The sequence below is a fragment of the Pogoniulus pusillus genome, chromosome 13, assembly GCF_015220805.1.
Source record: "Pogoniulus pusillus isolate bPogPus1 chromosome 13, bPogPus1.pri, whole genome shotgun sequence".
Taxonomy (NCBI): Eukaryota; Metazoa; Chordata; class Aves; order Piciformes; family Lybiidae; genus Pogoniulus; species Pogoniulus pusillus.
The window spans coordinates 23,622,268-23,640,561 of NC_087276.1; the positions used below are offsets into that span (position 1 = coordinate 23,622,268).

General features: G+C 52.9%; 1 protein-coding gene across 1 annotated transcript in view; it reads right to left on the reverse strand.

Annotated features, from left to right (window-relative positions):
* SLC5A10 (solute carrier family 5 member 10) overlaps window positions 1-12,943 on the reverse strand; it is a 43,121-nt gene extending 30,178 nt beyond the window's left edge. Inside the window, exons 1-5 of the mRNA XM_064153533.1 lie at window positions 12,928-12,943; window positions 12,011-12,115; window positions 11,132-11,191; window positions 10,847-10,951; window positions 3,916-4,021 (exon numbers count right to left, since the gene is read on the reverse strand). Coding sequence (XP_064009603.1) covers window positions 3,916-4,021; window positions 10,847-10,951; window positions 11,132-11,191; window positions 12,011-12,115; window positions 12,928-12,942 — 391 coding nt within the window. The 5' untranslated portion in view covers window position 12,943. The remainder of the gene's footprint in view (window positions 1-3,915; window positions 4,022-10,846; window positions 10,952-11,131; window positions 11,192-12,010; window positions 12,116-12,927) is intronic.
* Window positions 12,944-18,294: the final 5,351 nt, after the last annotated feature.

The window sequence follows — 18,294 nt, forward strand, 5'->3', positions numbered from 1 at the left end:
GACTCCACAACCTCTCTGGGCAGCCTGCTCCTGTGCTCTGGCACCCTCACAGCAATTTGTATCCTTTGCCCCTTGTCCTATCACAGGACACCACAATCCTGCTGCTCTCCCTTAGGAGATGCATCCTCAGAGCCAAGGAAGATTTGTTTTCATCCCTTCAGCAGCAGAGGAGTCAACAGTCTGGGCAGAGTGGACCTGAGGCAGTTACAGCTTAGCAATGACTGTTACCCCTCTGCTGCAGCTGTTGCAGTCCGAAGGTGCAAACAAGCTAAAACATGGAGAGTATCATCTATTCGATGGGCTTGACAAGAGCTGGACTAAACCAGCCTCCAGGACCTGAGACCTAAGTTAGAAACCTGTGTGACCAGCAGCTTGTCTTCTGGCTGCCCCGGACCAGCCTCTCAGCTCCCTGCACACACCATGCCACGCTTGCAGGTTTCCCAAGCCAAAACAAACTGAGCTGTGCAGTCACTGGAGGAGCTTTGGCTACCTGCCCTTCTGCTCAGCCTCTGTGTTGCTGCACCCAGCCAAGCTCAGCAGGCCCAAGCCCAGAGAGCCCCAAGGCAAACTGCACCTTCAGACAACCACCGGCAGCGTCCAAGCACCTAACGCACAGGCTGTGGCTGCTGTTCAGATCTGCTTGTGCAGGCAACGTGCTCCTCTGCCTGCTGCAGCTCCTTGCTGGGGTAGTTGGTGTCACTGTCACTTCTCCAGGAAGTATCTGTCCTCTCATTTGAGTTTTGTAACTCTGCCTGGCTTGGTTGCAGGGTTTGCCCCAGGGCAAGCTCTGCTTTTGCACAGGGGAGCAGCTGTGGGACTGGGCTGCCTGCAGGTCTGGAGCTGCTCCCACATCCACAGCAGAGCTCCTGTGTGGCATTCTGTCAAAGCCTTTCCTGCCTGCCCACCTAAGCAGACTTCTCCAGGAGATTGTGGAAATCATCTCGGGAGTGCCTCTGCATATTGTCCTCTGTAGTTAAGCACCTGCCTTTGAAGCTGAGACTTGGCTTTTTGTGTCCTACTCCTCAGGGCCAAGAGCCCCGACGGCAGGACGTGGCTGATGAAAGCTTCCAGCCTCTCAAGGGTGCTCTGCGGCTAACTGCGCAGAGACACAACAGTGCTGAGCCTTCAGGAAGGGCTTGTGGTGAACCAACCATGCTCACTCCAACCAGGAGGAAATTACAGAACCCCCTGCAGCAGTACCTTGGACTGGCACCACCTTCTGCCACACACGTCCCTGTGCAGAGGGATCCCCTCTGAAGACCTCTCCCTGACTTCACTTTGAGTTTCCTGGAGCAAAACTGGAAATGCTGCTTTGCTGTCCCATGCTTGATCAGTCTTTGGAGCTCATGGAGCAGAGGGAAACATGTGGCACAGCAATGACCATGGGAAGGTCACCAGTCCTGGGGACAGCACCACATGGAGGACCAGGGAGACATTTCATGGCATCTCCCCCCAGAAGAACGGCACACAGGGGAAGCACAGGGGGACCACAGACTTTTGGGTGCCTGCTATGAGCCAAAGTCCTGCTGGGCATCTTGGCCACCAAATTGCTTGACTGAATCTTTTTATTTCTTTCTGGGACCGCCCAGGTGGGGAGGGGAGGTCCTCCTGCCAGGAGGATCTGTGCTGCCCTAGCTCTTACCTTTCACTGCCAGCATGATGGCTCCAAGGACCATGATGAGCGTCTGCAGTGCATCGGTGTAGATGACAGCTGCCAACCCCCCTGCAGGAGAGCAAGGCTCAGCATGAAGCTGCTCGTGGGAACGTGTCTGTCACCAGCCTTGTCCTGCTGCACTGCAGTGGAGGAGGCTGCAGCAGGAGGTGGAGTGGAACAGCTCCTCGGTGGGTCTGGAGTCAAAGGGAGCTTTTCACCCACCAGTAACCCCAAGTCCCCCTCCTCAGAGCTGCTCTTCATCCCTCAGCCTGGTTGATAGCAGGGATTGCCCCAGCCCAGGTGCAGGATGCTGCATTTGGCTTTGATGAACCTCCTGATTTTCACACAGGTCATGATTCAGTCACCTCTCCCTAACACTGAACCAGGTCTCACCTTCATACACACCTCAGCTCTCCTCCCAGCTTTATAGCTTGTTTTCTCCAGTACCTGATGCTTACTGAGGTCCCTCTTGGCCACCCAGCCAGCTGCATTTCTCCTTCTCCACTCCAAGTTCTCCCTCCAGACCTGTCACAAGCTTAAGACCTCCTTACCAAACCAGAGAGCAACCAATGAGCAAAAGCATTAAGCAGTAGCAGAGCAAAAACAGGGCAAAAACTGAATCTGCCTCAATCCCAGTTAGCAACTCCCATCCTGGCAATTCAGAGCTGCACCCTTCTTGGCCATTCCTGGGATCTGGAGGGGTGTTCTCAGGATCAGGGTGATGCAAGGATCACACCCTCTGCCTGACCTCATGCCTTACTTCACCACAAGCCTTGTAGGCAGGAAAAACCCCACGATGAGATCTGCTTAAAACCAAAGTCTTGCAAAACCCACCACGTTTAGGACATAACTTAATCTGCTTCCCATTTTGAGGCAGGGATGAGACAGGGAGGGAGCATTTACTGCCAGGTGTCTGCGCTGCCACTACCAGAGGAGGGAATGTCCCAACCAAAATTAAACAGGCTGGAAGCAGCAGATGATCCCATGGTCCAAGAGACTGCCCAGAGAGGTTATGGAGGCTCCTTGGCTGGAGAGATTCCAAACCCAGATGGACATTGTGGTCCTGGGCAAGCTGCTGTGGGTGACCCTGCTTTAGCAGGGTGGTTGGACTGGATGATCTCCAGAGGCCTCCTCTGACCCCCACCATGCTGGGATTTCTCAAAGCAGGACTGCAAACCAGGAACCCACAATTTCCAACTCCAGCTCCAAACCCTCCTCACCTCCAGATCACAAAAGATCCATATGGATTGATCTTGCACAAAAATAGCTGGTCCCCTGATGGTGGGCAAGAAACATTCCTGAAAGCTTTGCAGAGGGATGGCAGCAGTTGTGTTGGAGAAAGGGCAAGAGAGAAGGAAATCACTTGGGCAAAGGGCTCTCAGACTGTAGATTCCACAGCAGATTACATAGCTCTGTAATAGAAGCAGCCGTGTCCAGTTCTGGGCCCCTCAGTTCAAGAAGGATGTTGAGATCTTGAATGTGTACAGAGAAGGGCATCAAGGCTGGTGAGGGGGCTGGAGCACAGCCCTGTGAGGAGAGGCTGAGGAAGCTGTCTCAGGTTGTTTATCCTGGAGAAGAGGAGGCTCAGAGGTAACCTCATTGCTGCCTACAACTACCTGAAGGGAGGCTGTAGCCAGGTGGGGTTGGGCTTCTCCCACAGGCAACCAGCAACAGAACAAGGGGACACAGTCTCAAGTTGTGCCAGGGGAGGTCTAGGCTGGATGTTAGGAGGAAGTTGTTGCCAGAGAGAGTGATTGGCATTGGAATGGGCTGCCCAGGGAGGTGGTGGAGTCACTGTCCATGGAGGTGTTGAAGAAAAGACTGGATGGGGCACTTTGTGACATGGTCTGGTTGATTGTCTAGGGCTGGGTGCTAGGCTGGATGATCTTGGAGGTCTCTTCCAACCTGGTTGATTCTATGATTGATTGATTCTATTGCAGGTACAAATAGCTGCACACACAAGAGAGCACTGAGCTGTCTGGTGGAGGAGGCATTATCGCAACTGAAAAGCCCTAATGACAAAGGAGAGGTCACACACTGAGTCATGATCTCAGCTGACACTCAAGAAGGATTCTCAGATGCTGGCTGGTAGGGCAGGGAGTAGGAACCCTGTTAGTAAAAAACCCCAAAGAGGATTTGTTTCCAGGAGGAAATGAAAAAGCCAAACCCAAACATAACAAAATCAAACAAAAGCCAGAGTAGAAGTGATGTGGTTCAACCAGAGAAGAATGATCGAGGCCAGCAGATGATGAGTGACCTACCTGCAATGGTGTAGAGCCCTGTGACCACCAGCATCAGGACAGTGGAGAGGTAAAGGTCCCAGCCTAGGCAGACTTGCACAAAGAGGGCCCCTGAGTACAGGTCTGTCTGTGTGTGGAAGGAGAAAGAAAGGCTGAGGCAGGTGACACCCACCCGGCTGGGCAGCACCCAGGGGCAGCTGGAAGAGCAGCACAGCAGGGAAGTGCTCAGTGCTGTGGGTACAGTGAGGACACTGTACAGCACATGCCAGGAGAACAGCTCTCAGAGCCAGCACTGGAGGCCACAGGGGGTGGCCATGTCACCACCACAGGTGGGTGTCACCTTCCCCCAAAGAGTGGAGCACACAGCTCCTGCAGTCATTTGCAGCTGGGATCAGCTGGGTGCAGACAGTGGGGTGTAAGGGTCAAAAATGGGGCACCTTGGAGCACCAGTGCTGCCACAGCCCCTGAGAGCAAAGCAGGGAGCTGGAGAGGCTTGGCCCTGACCTCAGATACCTCCTTGCTTCCCTGAGGACCTCCAGTTCCCTCCAGCAATGGCAGTGCTCTGCTTTCCAGGTGGCATCTCACCATGTTTTCTGCGGAGCCCTAGAGCTGTACCAGTTGAGGGGCTGTGCTCCCCCAGGACACCAGCACCCTTGGGTGCTCACCAGAAGCAGCCCAAGCCACCTCAACCCAGCCCAGCACCCTCATGCTGTCTCTGCACCCCTACCACCCCTGCAGGGGTGATGCACAGGGGTGGCTGCAGCTGGTATGTCATGTTCTGTTTGGCAGGATTCACACACACACCCCCTGCACCCATACTGCCAGCAAGGAGGCTGCCAAGGACCAGCTTCCCTCTGCCCAGCTGCAGCTCTACTGTCTGGGCTGTCAGACCTGTCAGAAAGGTGGCAGCTAGCCCAAAAACACTGCTGGAAGCAGGAGGGGATCTCCTGCCAGGTGCGGGGACTTCTCAACGTGCTTGCTGATGCCTTTAGTGATGGATGGGGCAGCACTGTGCCATGTTGCTTGAGCCAGAGCTCTGTGCCATGTTATTTGAACCAGTTATTAGTGCTCAGGTGGATGCTGGTGGGGCAGAGCAAGATGCTGCCCTGCTCTCTGGGGGGTCCAGTAGTGTTTCAACCTCTGCAGCCACTCCACAGTGAGGACCACGCAAGGGCAGCCCCAGCACAGAAGGACAGACCAACTCAATGTCCAACACACTGCTTCCACCAGCCCCAGCACCTCCTGCACCCATATCACATCCCAGAGAGACACCAAAAGCATTCCTCTGCCTGGAGAAGCAGGGTCTTGCAGATCAGATGATTCAGCTGCCAAAATCTCTTGAGATGCTTTGCACATCAAAAGGGACCACCATTTCCCACCCGTGTGTGAGGGCTGGACCCACACAGCAAGGTCTGGTCACCTTCTTGTGGAAGTAAGATGCCAAGCAGAGACTCAGAGGGAGCTGAAACACTTCCAACAAAAGCAGCAGTGGTGAAGGAGAAGAGGACCAGGCACAAGAGGCAGTGCCCACACCACCACCACCACCCTCAGCTGAAATCCAGCCAGGCCCAGTGCTCAGCTGGGCTATCTTCACCAAAACCTTGTTTGGAGAAGGAAATGAGGCCAGAAGGGGCAGGAAGAGGCAAGAAGAGCTGACTCCACACCCTCGCCCCAAGCCGTGACGGCTTCCCGCAGCCAAGACATCAGCCCCAGCTTGACATCTTTCTTCACACACCTCCTAGAAACCACCCCCCAAACAGAAGGGCTTTCTTGCCCAGTCATGTGGGAGCAGTCACTTGGGATTAGCAGCCATTTCCCATATCAAACCTCCTCCCCCCCTGCCCTGCCCTGCCTCTTCCCAGCACTGCTCCAGCAAGGTGGCCATGCAGGACCTGGAGATTGTCACCAGGTGATGAAAAGAGGCCATGCAGAATCCTGCAATGGAAGAGCCAAGGTGTGTGCTGCCTAGCAAGGCTCCAGTAGCTATGAAACCCAGTAAGGGAGCACACATCCAGCTCCAGCACAGCGTGAAGGTCCATTCCCTAGCAGATGGCCCCACACATTGGTTAAATCACAAGTCAAACCAGATGAGCACTTACACCACCATCCTGAGGGTCCTAATTCAGGGGCTGTTCTATGACATCTGGACCAGGCTTTACCCCACAGTCACGCCTGGCATTCCCAAGGGAGCTACAGCATGGCCTCAGCTACACATGGGCTTGGCCACATCTATGAGAGAGCCCTTGCCAACACCAAGAGGCAATTCAGGCCCAGAATGCCCTGCTAAGGAGGAACCAACTCAAGGACAACCACACCAAAATCTCTAATGCTGCCTCCTCTGATACCTTTCCACCACAAACACAATAAACCCACAGCCTGATGCTACAAAGACCACCAATTAGCCTGACAAGAGGACAGCTAAGCCATTGTGCAGTGAGGATACTGGCAGATAGTAGCTGAAGATGAGCCAGCAGTGTGCCCAGGTGGCCAAGAGACCCAATGGCATCCTGGCCTGCATCAGGAACAGTGTGGCCAGCAGGACAAGGGAGGTTATTCTGCCCCTGTACTCAGCACTGGTCAGGCCACATCTTGAGTGCTGTGTCCAGTTCTGGGCTCCTCAATTCAAGAGAGATGCTGAGGTACTGGAACATGTCCAGAGAAGGGCAACAAAGCTGGTGAGGGGCCTGGAACACAAACCCTATGAGGAGAGGCTGAGGGAGCTGGGGGTGTGCAGCCTGCAGAAGAGGGGGCTCAGGGCTGACCTCATTGTTGTCTACAGCTACCTGAAGGGAGGCTGTAGCCAGGTGGGGTTGGTCTCTTCTCTCAGGCAACCAGCAACACAACAAGGGGACACAGTCTCAAGTTGTGCCAGGGGAGGTCTGGGCTGGATGTCAGGAGGAAGTTGTTGGCAGAGAGAGTGATTTGCATTGGAATGGGCTGCCCAGGGAGGTGGTGGAGTCGCCATCCCTGGAGGTGTTGAAGAAAAGACTGGCTGAGGCACTTAGTGCCATGGTCTGGTTGATTGGACAGGGCTGGCTTGGACTGGATGATCTTGGAGGTCTCTTCCAACCTGGTTGATTCTATGATTTTTATGAAGAAAAAAAAATATCAGCCCCAGCCAAGGGCCCTCAGCCATCTCTTCCCAATGCAACCAGAAGTGAGAACTCAAACTCTCTTGAGCTTCCCTAGCATAGTGCCAGCCAAGCATCCTTGGCATCTTCTGAGGGTCCTAGGACCCTTTGAAGGAGTCATCTCAGCATCAGACAAACTCATGCCCCCCCAGTAACTCCTTGCTTCTCCATCAACCTTTCCTCAGAGCTCAGCTGTGAAGAGGACAAAGTATTTTGTAACTCCTTCTCCTGGCTTTCTTAATGCTTAATCACTTTTGCAGTCGTCTGCAGATGAGTCTAAGCCTTTGCTATGAGGAAGCAGAGGTGTCTCCACCTCCCTTCCTGCTGACTCTGCTGGGCTGGGAAAAAATACAAGTGCATGTGACCAAGTCATTAATAAGACACCCCAAATACAAAAACAAGCTAATTAAAAGCAGGCATGACCTAGTCATTAAAAAAAAAAAGTCCTTTCAACTGCAAGAGGAGAGGAGAAGCCTTTGAAGTCAGGTCCCTGCCTCCACCGGTGACCTCACTCGGAGACTCGTCCATACCCAACGTCTCCGATGCCTTCCCAAGCAAAGCTGCCTTCAGAGGCAGCTTGGATTTAACAGCTGGTGAGGCCAAAACCTTGGTAGAACAAGTTGCCCAGGGTACAGAGGAGTCTCCAGGGGCTCTGCACCAAGACAAGGACACCTGTGCAACTCCTCACACGTTCCCAGACAATCATAGAATGTCAGTGACCTGAAAAGCTCAGCCAGTCCAACCCCCCTGCCAGAGCTGGATCACCTAGACCAGGGCACACAGCAGCGTCTCCAGGTGGGTTATGAATATCTCCAGAGAGGGGAAACTCCACAGCCTCCCTGGGCAGCCTGTTCTGTCACACTCACTGTGAAAAAATCCCTCCTCATGTTTAAATGAAACCTCCTGTGCCTCAGCTGCCACCCATTGCCCCTTGCTCTGTCATTGGGCATCACCCAGCAGAGCCTGGCTCCAGCCTCCTGGCACTCACCCTGCACATATTTATAACCATTCATGAGGTCACCTCTCAGTCTCCTCTTCTCCAAGCAGCACAGCCCCAGCTCCCTCAGGCTCTCCTTGTAAGAGAGATGTTCCACTCCCTGCATCATCTTTGTGGCTCTGTGCTGGACTCTCTCAAGTAATTCTATGTCCCTTTTGAACTGGGGGGCCCAGAACTGGACACAGTACTCCAGATGTGGCCTCACCAGGGCAGAATAGAGGGGCAGGAGAACCTCTCTTGACCTACTAGCCACAGCCCTGCTAATCCACCCCAGAATGGCATTGGCCCTCCTGGCCACGAGCGAGGCCATCTCTCAGCAGGACTTTGGGCTGCCCTGTTGCACCTCGCTGTGCAAGGCTGAATGTTGAGGACCACCAACGGGTGAATTCCAAGAGAGCAGTGACTGGTGTCCCACCCTGCCCCAAATAGAGAGCAGCACCGAGGCCACAGAGATCCATGTGCAAAGACAGTGTCTGCAAGGAGAGAAGACCAGAAAAGCCTGGCTAGCTAGGGGCTTTGAGACAGCCCCAGCGAGGAACATCAGGAGTTAGCACTGCCTAACTGCTGAGAGCTTCACTCTCTCCTCCCAAGCTCCCCACTGCGGTCACCATCTGTGGGACAATGGGCAGGCCTGGCAGCTCCTTGCTTGTCTGCAGACATTCATCCCAACCCACTGCTGGAAAGGACCATTGTTTGAGAGATTTACCATGAGCAGAGCCAGATGCCAAGATAATCCCCTCGTTAGGCTGATTCCTCTTCTGTTGCATCCTGTGTGACTCAGACATCAGAGAAAACCCAGCAGACCAAAGAAACTAAGAGCCCTGGCTGAGAAAAGGCACAGGAAGAGGCGTCTGGGGAGTGTCCACCATGCTCCAAACACAAGGCTGTGCTGAAAGGGGCCAGCAGAACTGCACAGGTTCCAGGCAGCGCAGGCACGGCGCAGAGGTCATCTCCAGGTCTCCCCGGTGTCAGGCAAGAGGTGACACCACGACCATCTCTTAGGCTAAGAACAAACTTGTAGGTCATCTATCCCTTCTGGGCAAAGCCATGGAGAGACTGGGAAGCAAAGAGATCAAGCACACCCCCGTGGCAGGACACTGCTTTGGGAGGGAGGAAGAGCTGGTCTGGAGGGAGACTCAAAACCCACCAGCCCTCAAGCTGCTGCTGATTTTATTCCTCCAATTCAGAGTACTGAGAACAAACCCCACCAGAAATCCTATCCCAGCGTCCAATCCTTCCTCTGAAATGCCAGCAGGGATTCACATAGATCCCAGGGATCACCACCGCAGACACAACTGCTACAGCACCTCCCTCCAGGAAGGCTGGAAGCCCTCTGCTGTGAGGCCAGGCTGAGACAGGCAGGGTTGTTCAGCCTGGAGAAGAGAAGGCTCCAGGAAGACCTTCTGGTGGCTTCTTAGTGCTTAAAGGGGCAGATCAGAAAGCTAGGGACAGACTTTTGAGCAGGGCCTGCTGTGAGAGGACAAGAGGTGATGGTTTAAACTAAAACTCTGTGATCTAAGCCAGACTGTGTGGTCCTGCTCTGGCTGAGGGGTTGGACTCAGTGGTCTCTTTGGGTCCCTTCCAATCCCTGACATCCTGTGAGCCTGTACAAGCAGCAGATTCAGACTGGAGAGAAAGAAGAGATTGTTTTTCACAGAGGGTAGTGAGACCCTCACCCAGGCTGTCCAAAGAGGTGGTAGATGCCCCATCCCTGACAACACTCCTTTCAGGTTGTCTGGGACTCTGAGCAACCTGCTCTAGGTGCAGATGTGCCCACCGAGCTGGAGCTTGGGAAGCCAGGAGCACGGCTGACATCCAGCCAAGCCAGAGCTCATTTGGGAAGCAGGGAGCTGGCAAGCACAGAGGCAAGCGCTGAGCGCCGCGCCATGGGGGAACACTCTCAGCTCCAACCCTCCTGCCCTGCAGAGAGCCACTTCTGGCAGCCAGCCACCTGCAGAAGCACATTTCTTGCTGCCAGCCACCTGCAAAAGCAGCTTCTTTCATCCAGTGCAAGGCGGAAACCCCAGCAGAGCCCAGGTCAGACCCACCCGCCCCATCCCAGGCGGTGGTGCAGGACCACTCCCTCCAGCAGCTTTTCCCTTCTAGATCCTTCCTATGCTGTTTGCTCTTGGTCTCGTCTCCCTGTCTCCAGCTCCCCAGGGCTGTCTGTGCCAGGCTCTCTCCAGCTTGCCCCAGGCTTGGTGTCACTGGCTCTTAAGCTGCTTTCCCTCTTCCCACGGTTACCAAGCAGGCAGCAGGAGCAGAGGGTGCACATAGGGAACTGGGAATGAGGCCAAAATGGGGGGGGGGGGAGAATAAAACATCCCTATGGAAAAGTCCCTGAAAATCAGGCACTTTCTATGCAGGGTTGGGCATCTTACAGCTGCAGCAAAGTTTCCTTTCCTCTGGAAAACCTGCATGGCCTAAAGCCACAAATGCATTCCCAATTCAGTTCCTGGTTCTGCTGGGTCCCCCAGGGATACTGGAAAGCATGGAGGAGAACCCAGACGATGCAACCCAGCCTCCTGAGCACACTTACCACGCAACCTGTGCTCCAAGGTGACTGCACCATAAGTTTGGGGATCTTGACACAAAGTCATGCATTTGTTGGGGCCACCTGGACACAAGGATTGCTGTTGGATCTACCTACAAGCACGTGGGGTGTTGCAGACAGCATCTGCCCCACTCTTGCTCCCTCCTGGAGCATTCTGCAGCAGCTGCTCTCTCTCAAACCTGGCTACATGAGCTGTGAGCTCCAAAGCAACCTTTCATCTGCTGGAAATCAGTCATGGATTTGCCGTGGAGTTGAGCTGGAGCTACTCACAGAGATTTTGGTGAAGATGGAGAGCAGGAGCGACAGGACAGAGAGGTACATCCGGATCCTCTCCCCTCCAAACCTTCGCTGGAGATACTCAGGCATTGTGACAATCTGCCAGGGGCAAAGAGAGTGACTGCTGCCCTGTCCAGGCCCTCTCCTCCAGGGATGGTCCCAGGAGAGGCAGGGCACAGAATCAGGCATCTTGAAGGACAGTGGTGACAGCCATCCAGGGAGTAGGGGGCCTGGGTGGGTCCACACTCCCTGCATCAGGCACAGGGACACTGTACGTACCCCAGATGAGATGTAGACTGGCACAAACACCCAGGCTAGGGCCAGGAGAGCATAAGTGGCCTGTTGAGAAGGAGGAACATGGAACAGGCAGAAGAAACATTGATCCTGCTATAGCTCAACGTTGACTGCAGTGCTAGATCCTGCCCACCACTCCTGACCTGGCCCTGGCTCACTCTCAAGTGCATATTTATATCTGCAAATGGCTTCAGATGGCTGAAGGTGGACACCCCACAGCACCTCTCGTGTCTCCTCAGCCCTTCAGCTCCTGACCAGATGTTTCCCACTAATACCTTGATCACCAAACAAGTCAAAGACCTTTTTGTTTTGCTGCAGAACCCAAGGGCTTTGGCTACAATGTGTGGGGAAGCCACCAGGGACTGAGTGAGCTATTCAGCCATCATCTGGGATCGTGGAGGGGCTGGACTAGAAAGCTTTGCTCTGAAATATCCTTTTCCCTGAGCAGGTGGACTTGACTCCACACTTACTCTGCATGCACTAGACATGAGCAGGTGAAACTGAGCTAGCAGGGTTGCATTAATTACCCCCTGCATGGCTCCTCCCAAACCTTAGGAGATGTTGCATGTATGGGTGTAAGCTGCAGCACAGGAGCTTCCGCCTCAACACAAGGGGGAACTTCTTTACTGCAAGGGTCACAGAGCACTGGAACAGGCTCCCCAGAGAGGTGGTGGAGTCTCAAAGCCCCTCTGGATGTGTTCCTCTGTGATCTGTGTTAGATAGTATTGTCCTGCTCTGGCAAGTGGGTTGGACTCAATCTCTTTGGATCCCTTCCAACCCCTAACATCCTGTGAGCCTGTGCATGAAGGTGCTGTGGCATGGCTCAAGAGTCTCCTGTTCTTGGTAAGGTGACAGGTTTCTTACATTCAACTCGAAGCCAGTGACAGCAATGCCCCCAGCAGCACTGGTCCCAGCCAGCCCGATGAAGAGTCCTGAGCCTTCACTGCTGGCAAAGAGAGAGGCTCCAATCTGTGGAAGAGACGTTGTGAGCACTCAGCCATCAGCTGTCTGCAGCTTGGCATGGCAGTCATGCCAACTGGACCAGCTTTGGTGCTTTCCCCAGCAGCCCAACCCTGAGGGGACAACCATTAGGCAAAACTAACATCTGGATGGGAGCAGCAGAGCACACATCTGAAAGCCAAGTGTGGCCAAAGACACACCACATGATGAGGGACATGGACATATTTTGCAAGAAACCGCCTTAACAGACTCCAGTCCAGGGAGGTTTGAGCCCTGACAAACAGTGCCCCCACCCATTCAGCTCCTTTGGGCATTCTCTGTGGGCTTTGGATGGCCTTTGTTGTCTTCTGGAGGATGAGAAGCCACCACACGCTGCTGCATTTACCACAGTGGTCTCATACACCCACCCCTGGGGTGGCCCTGTGCCAGCAGCCAGTGGCAGACACAGCAAGGACCTACATCCAGTTTGCCACGATCACACTGAAGTAAGAGTAAGGAAAATATGCAACGTGGGACATCCCTGTCTTGTTGGAGCCCCCAGAAGCACATGGGGCTGACAGAGATGTTTGACTACAGCAACACACACACACCCCCAAGTACAGGGCAACCTACAGGGAAACCAAACAGCCCTGGTGGACTCCAGCATCCCTCAGGTGATGAGAAGGAAAGCACAGCTCTGAGGACACAAATCCTAGCAGAAGGAAGTGCACAGGGTCGAGGGCAGTGTGGACAAAGAAGAAACTTGGTAGGGGGAACAGCAGTGCTGGATGTCCCTGTCCCTGCTGCCCAGGGTGTCACAAGTAGGACATGCCTCTACTTACTGGCCACCACGCCATGTCTCTGCCAGCAAGGTAGGGGGAACAGCAGTGCTGGATGTCCCTGTCCCTGCTGCCCAGGGTGTCACAAGTAGGACATGCCTCTACTTACTGGCCACCACGCCATGTCTCTGCCAGCAAGGAAATAGCCACTGATGGTGTTCCTGTTCACCCTGCATGAAGACTGGAAAGAGAAATGATCAGCACTGAGCACCCTTCCCTACCAACCCAGACAAGACACCAAGAACCAAGTCTCCCAGACAAGGAGACAGGAGACTCTGGATAATTACTGGGAGCTCTGCACCTCAAGCTTAATTACACGAAACAGTGGCTGCACCTCGAGTACCCAGAGCCACGAACAGCAAAGGAGACATCCCAAGAGCGGGAAGCAGAGGCTGTGCCTCCTGCCACCCTGAGCAGACAGCTTGGCTAATAGGGCCCAGCTCTGGCTGGGATTTTTCCGTGAGGCAGAATAAAGGGCTCTGGAGAGGCTTTGTCTGAGGCCGTGGGTAGCCGAGGGCTTTTTCTGCTCAGCAGGACATTTGTCTCAATACCCTTTAATAGGCAAGCAGCAGATCTGCTTACGCCCAGCAGAGCAGAGGGCAGGGGAGAAGTTTGTGCCGTGGTTAATTCCATTGTGTTCTCAGGCTGTGGGAGTCACAGAATCCCAGATTGGTGGGGGTTGGAAGGGACTTCTGGAGAGCAGTTTGTCCAGCCCTCCTGCTAAAGGAGGAGCACCCACAGCAGCTTGCCCAGGATCACAATGTCCAGGTGGGTTTGAAGCTCTCCACAGAAGGAGACTCCACAATCTCTCTGGGCAGCCTGCTCCAGGGCTCCAGCACCCTCACATCAAAGAAGTTCCTCCTTATGTTTAAGTCCTTCTGTAGGGAGTGGAAGGGGCAGAGATTTGTACAACAGAACACACAAAGTGCAAACTACAAGAATAAGAGAGTTCAAATTACTCCACACAATACAACCAGCCCTGAGGAAACAAACAAGCAAAAAAAAACCACTCTAACTTCATCAAATCACAGAATCACCTGGCTGGAAAAGACATTAAGATCATCAAGTCCAACCACAACCTAACATCTCCCTGTACACAACTGCCAGACGGTGCCCCCAAGCTCCTCCTCCAAATGTCTTTTTATCACCTCCAGAGGTGGTGACTCCACCACCTCCCTGGGCAGCCTGGTCTAATCCCCAATAACCTTCCTGAGGTAGAAAGTTTTTTTTCTAATACCCAACCTAAAGCTCCCCTGGTGCAAAGCAGAAAGGGAACAAAACACTCTTACCCAGATCCCCACTGCAACGTTTAAGAAGAAATAAACCACCACAACAACAAGGTCAGCAACACTGAACTGCAGCGAGGGGCTGAAGGACCCAGCAGTGGAGTTGTCCTCCATCATTCTCTGCCTCCTGCCTCATCCTCGGCCTCACAGTCACTGAATTAGTAACTCATTAGTGGCCATGGAGCATTTATCATTAAACAAACCAGCAACAGGAGCTTCACTTCCCAAGGGGCTTGGCTGAGTGGCCTGGCTGCCCACTGCCTCTTCCCCTCTGTTTCCCCATTGTCCACCCCACTGGCACACCCAGGCCAGGCAAGCACCTCTGCATTTTGGTGTCTCACAAACAGCTACACAATTTCTCATCTCGAGATTTTTTGCTGCTTCTGCACTGATCTTGGAGAAGCTGCAGGCTCTGGTCCAAGCTGCAGGCTCTGGTCCAAGCCGCCACTGTAGCCGACACAGTTCCATGGTGCAGACTCTCAGAACAGAGGCTCCAGAAGCCTGCTGCAGAGGTGCCTTAAATCCAGGTACTTCTGGACAAGAAACTGCCAAGTTTTTTTTTCCTAGGAGCTCAAAGAAGACCAAACCATAATATTTTTACTGTAGATACTAAGTCTGCAAAGCATTTGAATGATCACAGAATCCCAGACTGGTTTGGATTGGAAAGGACCTTTAAAGGTCCTACAGCCAGCAGGGACATCTTCAACTAGAACAGGTTGCACAGAGCCCCAAACAACCTGACCTGGAATGGCTTTCAGGGATGGGACATCCATCATCTCCCTGGGCAACCTGGGTCAGGGGAAAGCTCACAAGTGAAGAGCTTCCTCTTAATCTGACTAATGATCTTTTGCTTACCAAATTACTGTAGAAACTGCTGAATAAAGCAGGGGGAGGGGGGTTTAAGTGTTCTTTAAGGATCCCAGAGAAGCACCTCTGAGAAGAGCTGGCATTTCTGGTGATCTGACATCTTTGCTCCCAGGAAAAGCACTTACAGATTAGCTAGTCCTGCTGTCACCATAATAAAAGGGTGTGAAAAAGGTCTGAGGGAAACCACACATACCTTACCCCAACCACCCCAATGCCATGAAAAGCCAGAGGACCTACAACTTGGTCTCATGACTGACTTGTTCCCAAATCCCAGAATCCCAGCATATGGGGCATACAAGGGACCTGTGGAGATCATCCAGCTCAACCCTACTGCTAAAGCAAGGGCATCTACAGCAGGTTGCCCAGGATCACAACAGCCAGGCAGGTTTGGAATCTCTCTACAGAACCTCTCTCCATAACCTCACTGGGCAGCCTGCTTCAGGGCTCTGACATCCTCACAGCAAAGAATTTTCTCCTGTTCAGATGGAACCTTCTGGGTTAAACTTTCCTCCTGTTTGCTTCTGTCCTGTGGCTGGGCACCACTGAAGAGAGTCTGGTCCCATTCTCTCACCCTCCACCCTTTAGCTCTTGCTGAGCACTGAGAAGATCCCTTCTGAGGCTACCCTTTTTCAGACTCAAGAGCCCCAGGTCTCTCAGCCTTTCCTCCCCACAGAGATGCTCTGGGCCCCTCAGCATCTTTATAGCCTCCCCTGGACTCTCAAGTCCTATCACCATCCCTGGAGGTGTTGAAGCAAAGCCTGGATGAGGCACTTAGTGCCATGGTCTAGTTGATTGGATAGGGCTGGGTGCCAGGTTGGCCTGGATGATCTTGGAGGTCTCTTCCAACCTGGTTGATTCTATGAGCAATACAACAACTGCACCACACAAAATGAGGCAGAGTTAGAGTTTGCTACATGCTAAAGCCACAATCAAATACAGGAGTTATGTGAACATCCAGGGTGGAGCCTCAGTAAGGGCCGACCAGCAGAAGCACCCACAGGACAGATGAGCTACTGCTGCAAAGGCCAGCACAGAACAATCAGCAGCAAACAATCGAATTTGGTAGGGTTGGGTCCTTAGTAATCATTCCATTTGCTGCTCTGGGTGCTTGGCTGGCTCACTGTCAAGCAGCAGCATGCTCTCCAGCCACGTATCACAAGGTCTCACTAATAAAATAAATGCATTGCAACTACTACACCTGTCACTGAGCCAGGTCAGCGCATTTCTGCCCTTTGAAAGAGCTGCTGACGTGCCCAGGAGCAGGGCTGCACTCCTGTGAGAGGAACCCAAGTTCTCCCTCACTGCTTGGCTGGAATCTAACCTGCATTAACACATCCAAAGTACATCTAAGCACAAATAGCTCAGCTTGGTCTATCTATTAACCGTGTGAAGCATTTAATATCTTACTGCCATTAACAGACAACCACAGAATGCCAACATGGTGGAGGTTGGAAAGGACCTCTGGAGATCATCCAGTCCAACACTACTGCTAAAGCAGGGCCACCCACAGGAGCTTGCACAGGACCACAATAGCCAGGCAGGTTTGGAATCTCTCCATAGGAGACTCCACAACCTCTTTGGGCAGCCTGCTCCAGGGCTCCAACATTCTCACAGCAAAGATATTTTTTCTCATGTTGAGGTGGAACTTCCTGGGTTCCAATTGGTATCCACTGCCCCTTGTCCTGTCACTGAGTACCACTGAAGAGTCTGCCCTTCAGCACCCTTCTTGACATCCACACCTCAGATATTTGTAAAGATTAGCAAGATCCCTTCTCAGTCTTCTCCAGACTCAGCAGCCTCACATCTCTCAGCCTTTCCTCATCAGGCAATGTTCCAGGCCCTTGATCACTCTCCTAGCCTCCACTGGACTCTCTCCAGTATTTCCCTTTCCCTCTTGAATTAGGAAAACCAGAACTGGGCACGATATTCCAGCTGTGGCCTCACTAGAACAGAGAGGAAGGAGAATCAGGCAGAGTCTTGCTTTCTGACTTTGCAGTGACAGAATGCATCTCCCTGGACAGGGCTGCAAAATGAGCTCATAGAACAACAGAGCTGTGAAGCTGCTGAAATGACATCACCATCCCACTTGCTGGATCCACTGACAAGATCAAGCACTGCAGATGTCTGAGCAGTAGCCAGGTCTTCACATCACAGGCCTCTGTTGTGCTCAGCTCTGTACTAAGACAGATGAAAAAAGAGTTGGTTTGATCCTTAAAAGCAAAGAAGCCTTCCTCAGCCCTTGGAAGTTTTGTCTCAGGCAGAGGGAAATAGTGTTGACAAAGGTACTATTTTCACTCCTGGTTTTGAGCATGCCAAAAGCTTTATACTCATGTGTAGGACGTTCTGATGGAGAGATTAGATTAAAAGAAGTCTTAAATGCTCATTAACTTCACCACAGGTCAGGAGCTTCTCATCTCCAAGGTTGGAAGCACAAAGGCAGCTGGCCAGCTGTCTGACCTGCATGTGTGCATGGGTGGTGAGGAACACAAACCTGAATGAGTTCAGCTCTCCACCGTGGCTGTGGCTTTTAGCTCACCTACCTTCAGGTCAGGCTCAAAACCTCTGACAAACCCCTTACCTGTGATGAGTCAGTTTGGATTCACCAGCTGGAACATCTGCCCTACAATATTTCCAGGTCTTTGCTGCTCCTTGAGATCCAGCCATGGATTTTGCTTCCATTCACATCTCTGAAGCAAGATAGCATGGCAAAGTCCTAAAAACCAGTTTAACTATGGACCAGTCAGCCCCACCTCCATCCCTGGAAAGGAGATGGAGCAACTTATCCTCCATGCTGTCTCGGCATATCAAAGATCATTGGGCAGAATCAACATGGTTCTGCTGAGGGGAATTCATGTCTAACCAACCTGACAGCCTTTGATGAGAACATAAGCAGGTGGAGAGATGACGGTAGTGCAGTGGATGTGGTTTATCTTGATCTCAGGAAACCACCTGACACCATCTCCCACAGCACCCTCACAGCTAAACTGAGGAAGTGTGGTCTGGATGATCAGGTAGAGGTGGATTGTGAACTGGCTGAAAGAAGTTAGACTTGTGGTCAAAGGGACAGAGCCCAGGCCAGGATCCTGTTGGCCTTCTTGGGCCACCTGGCCACACTGCTTGTTCATCTTCAGCCACTGTTGACCATCCCCAGGCAACTTCCAGCCACTCTGCCCCAGGCCTGGAGCATGGCATTGTTGTGACCCAAGTGCAGGACTCA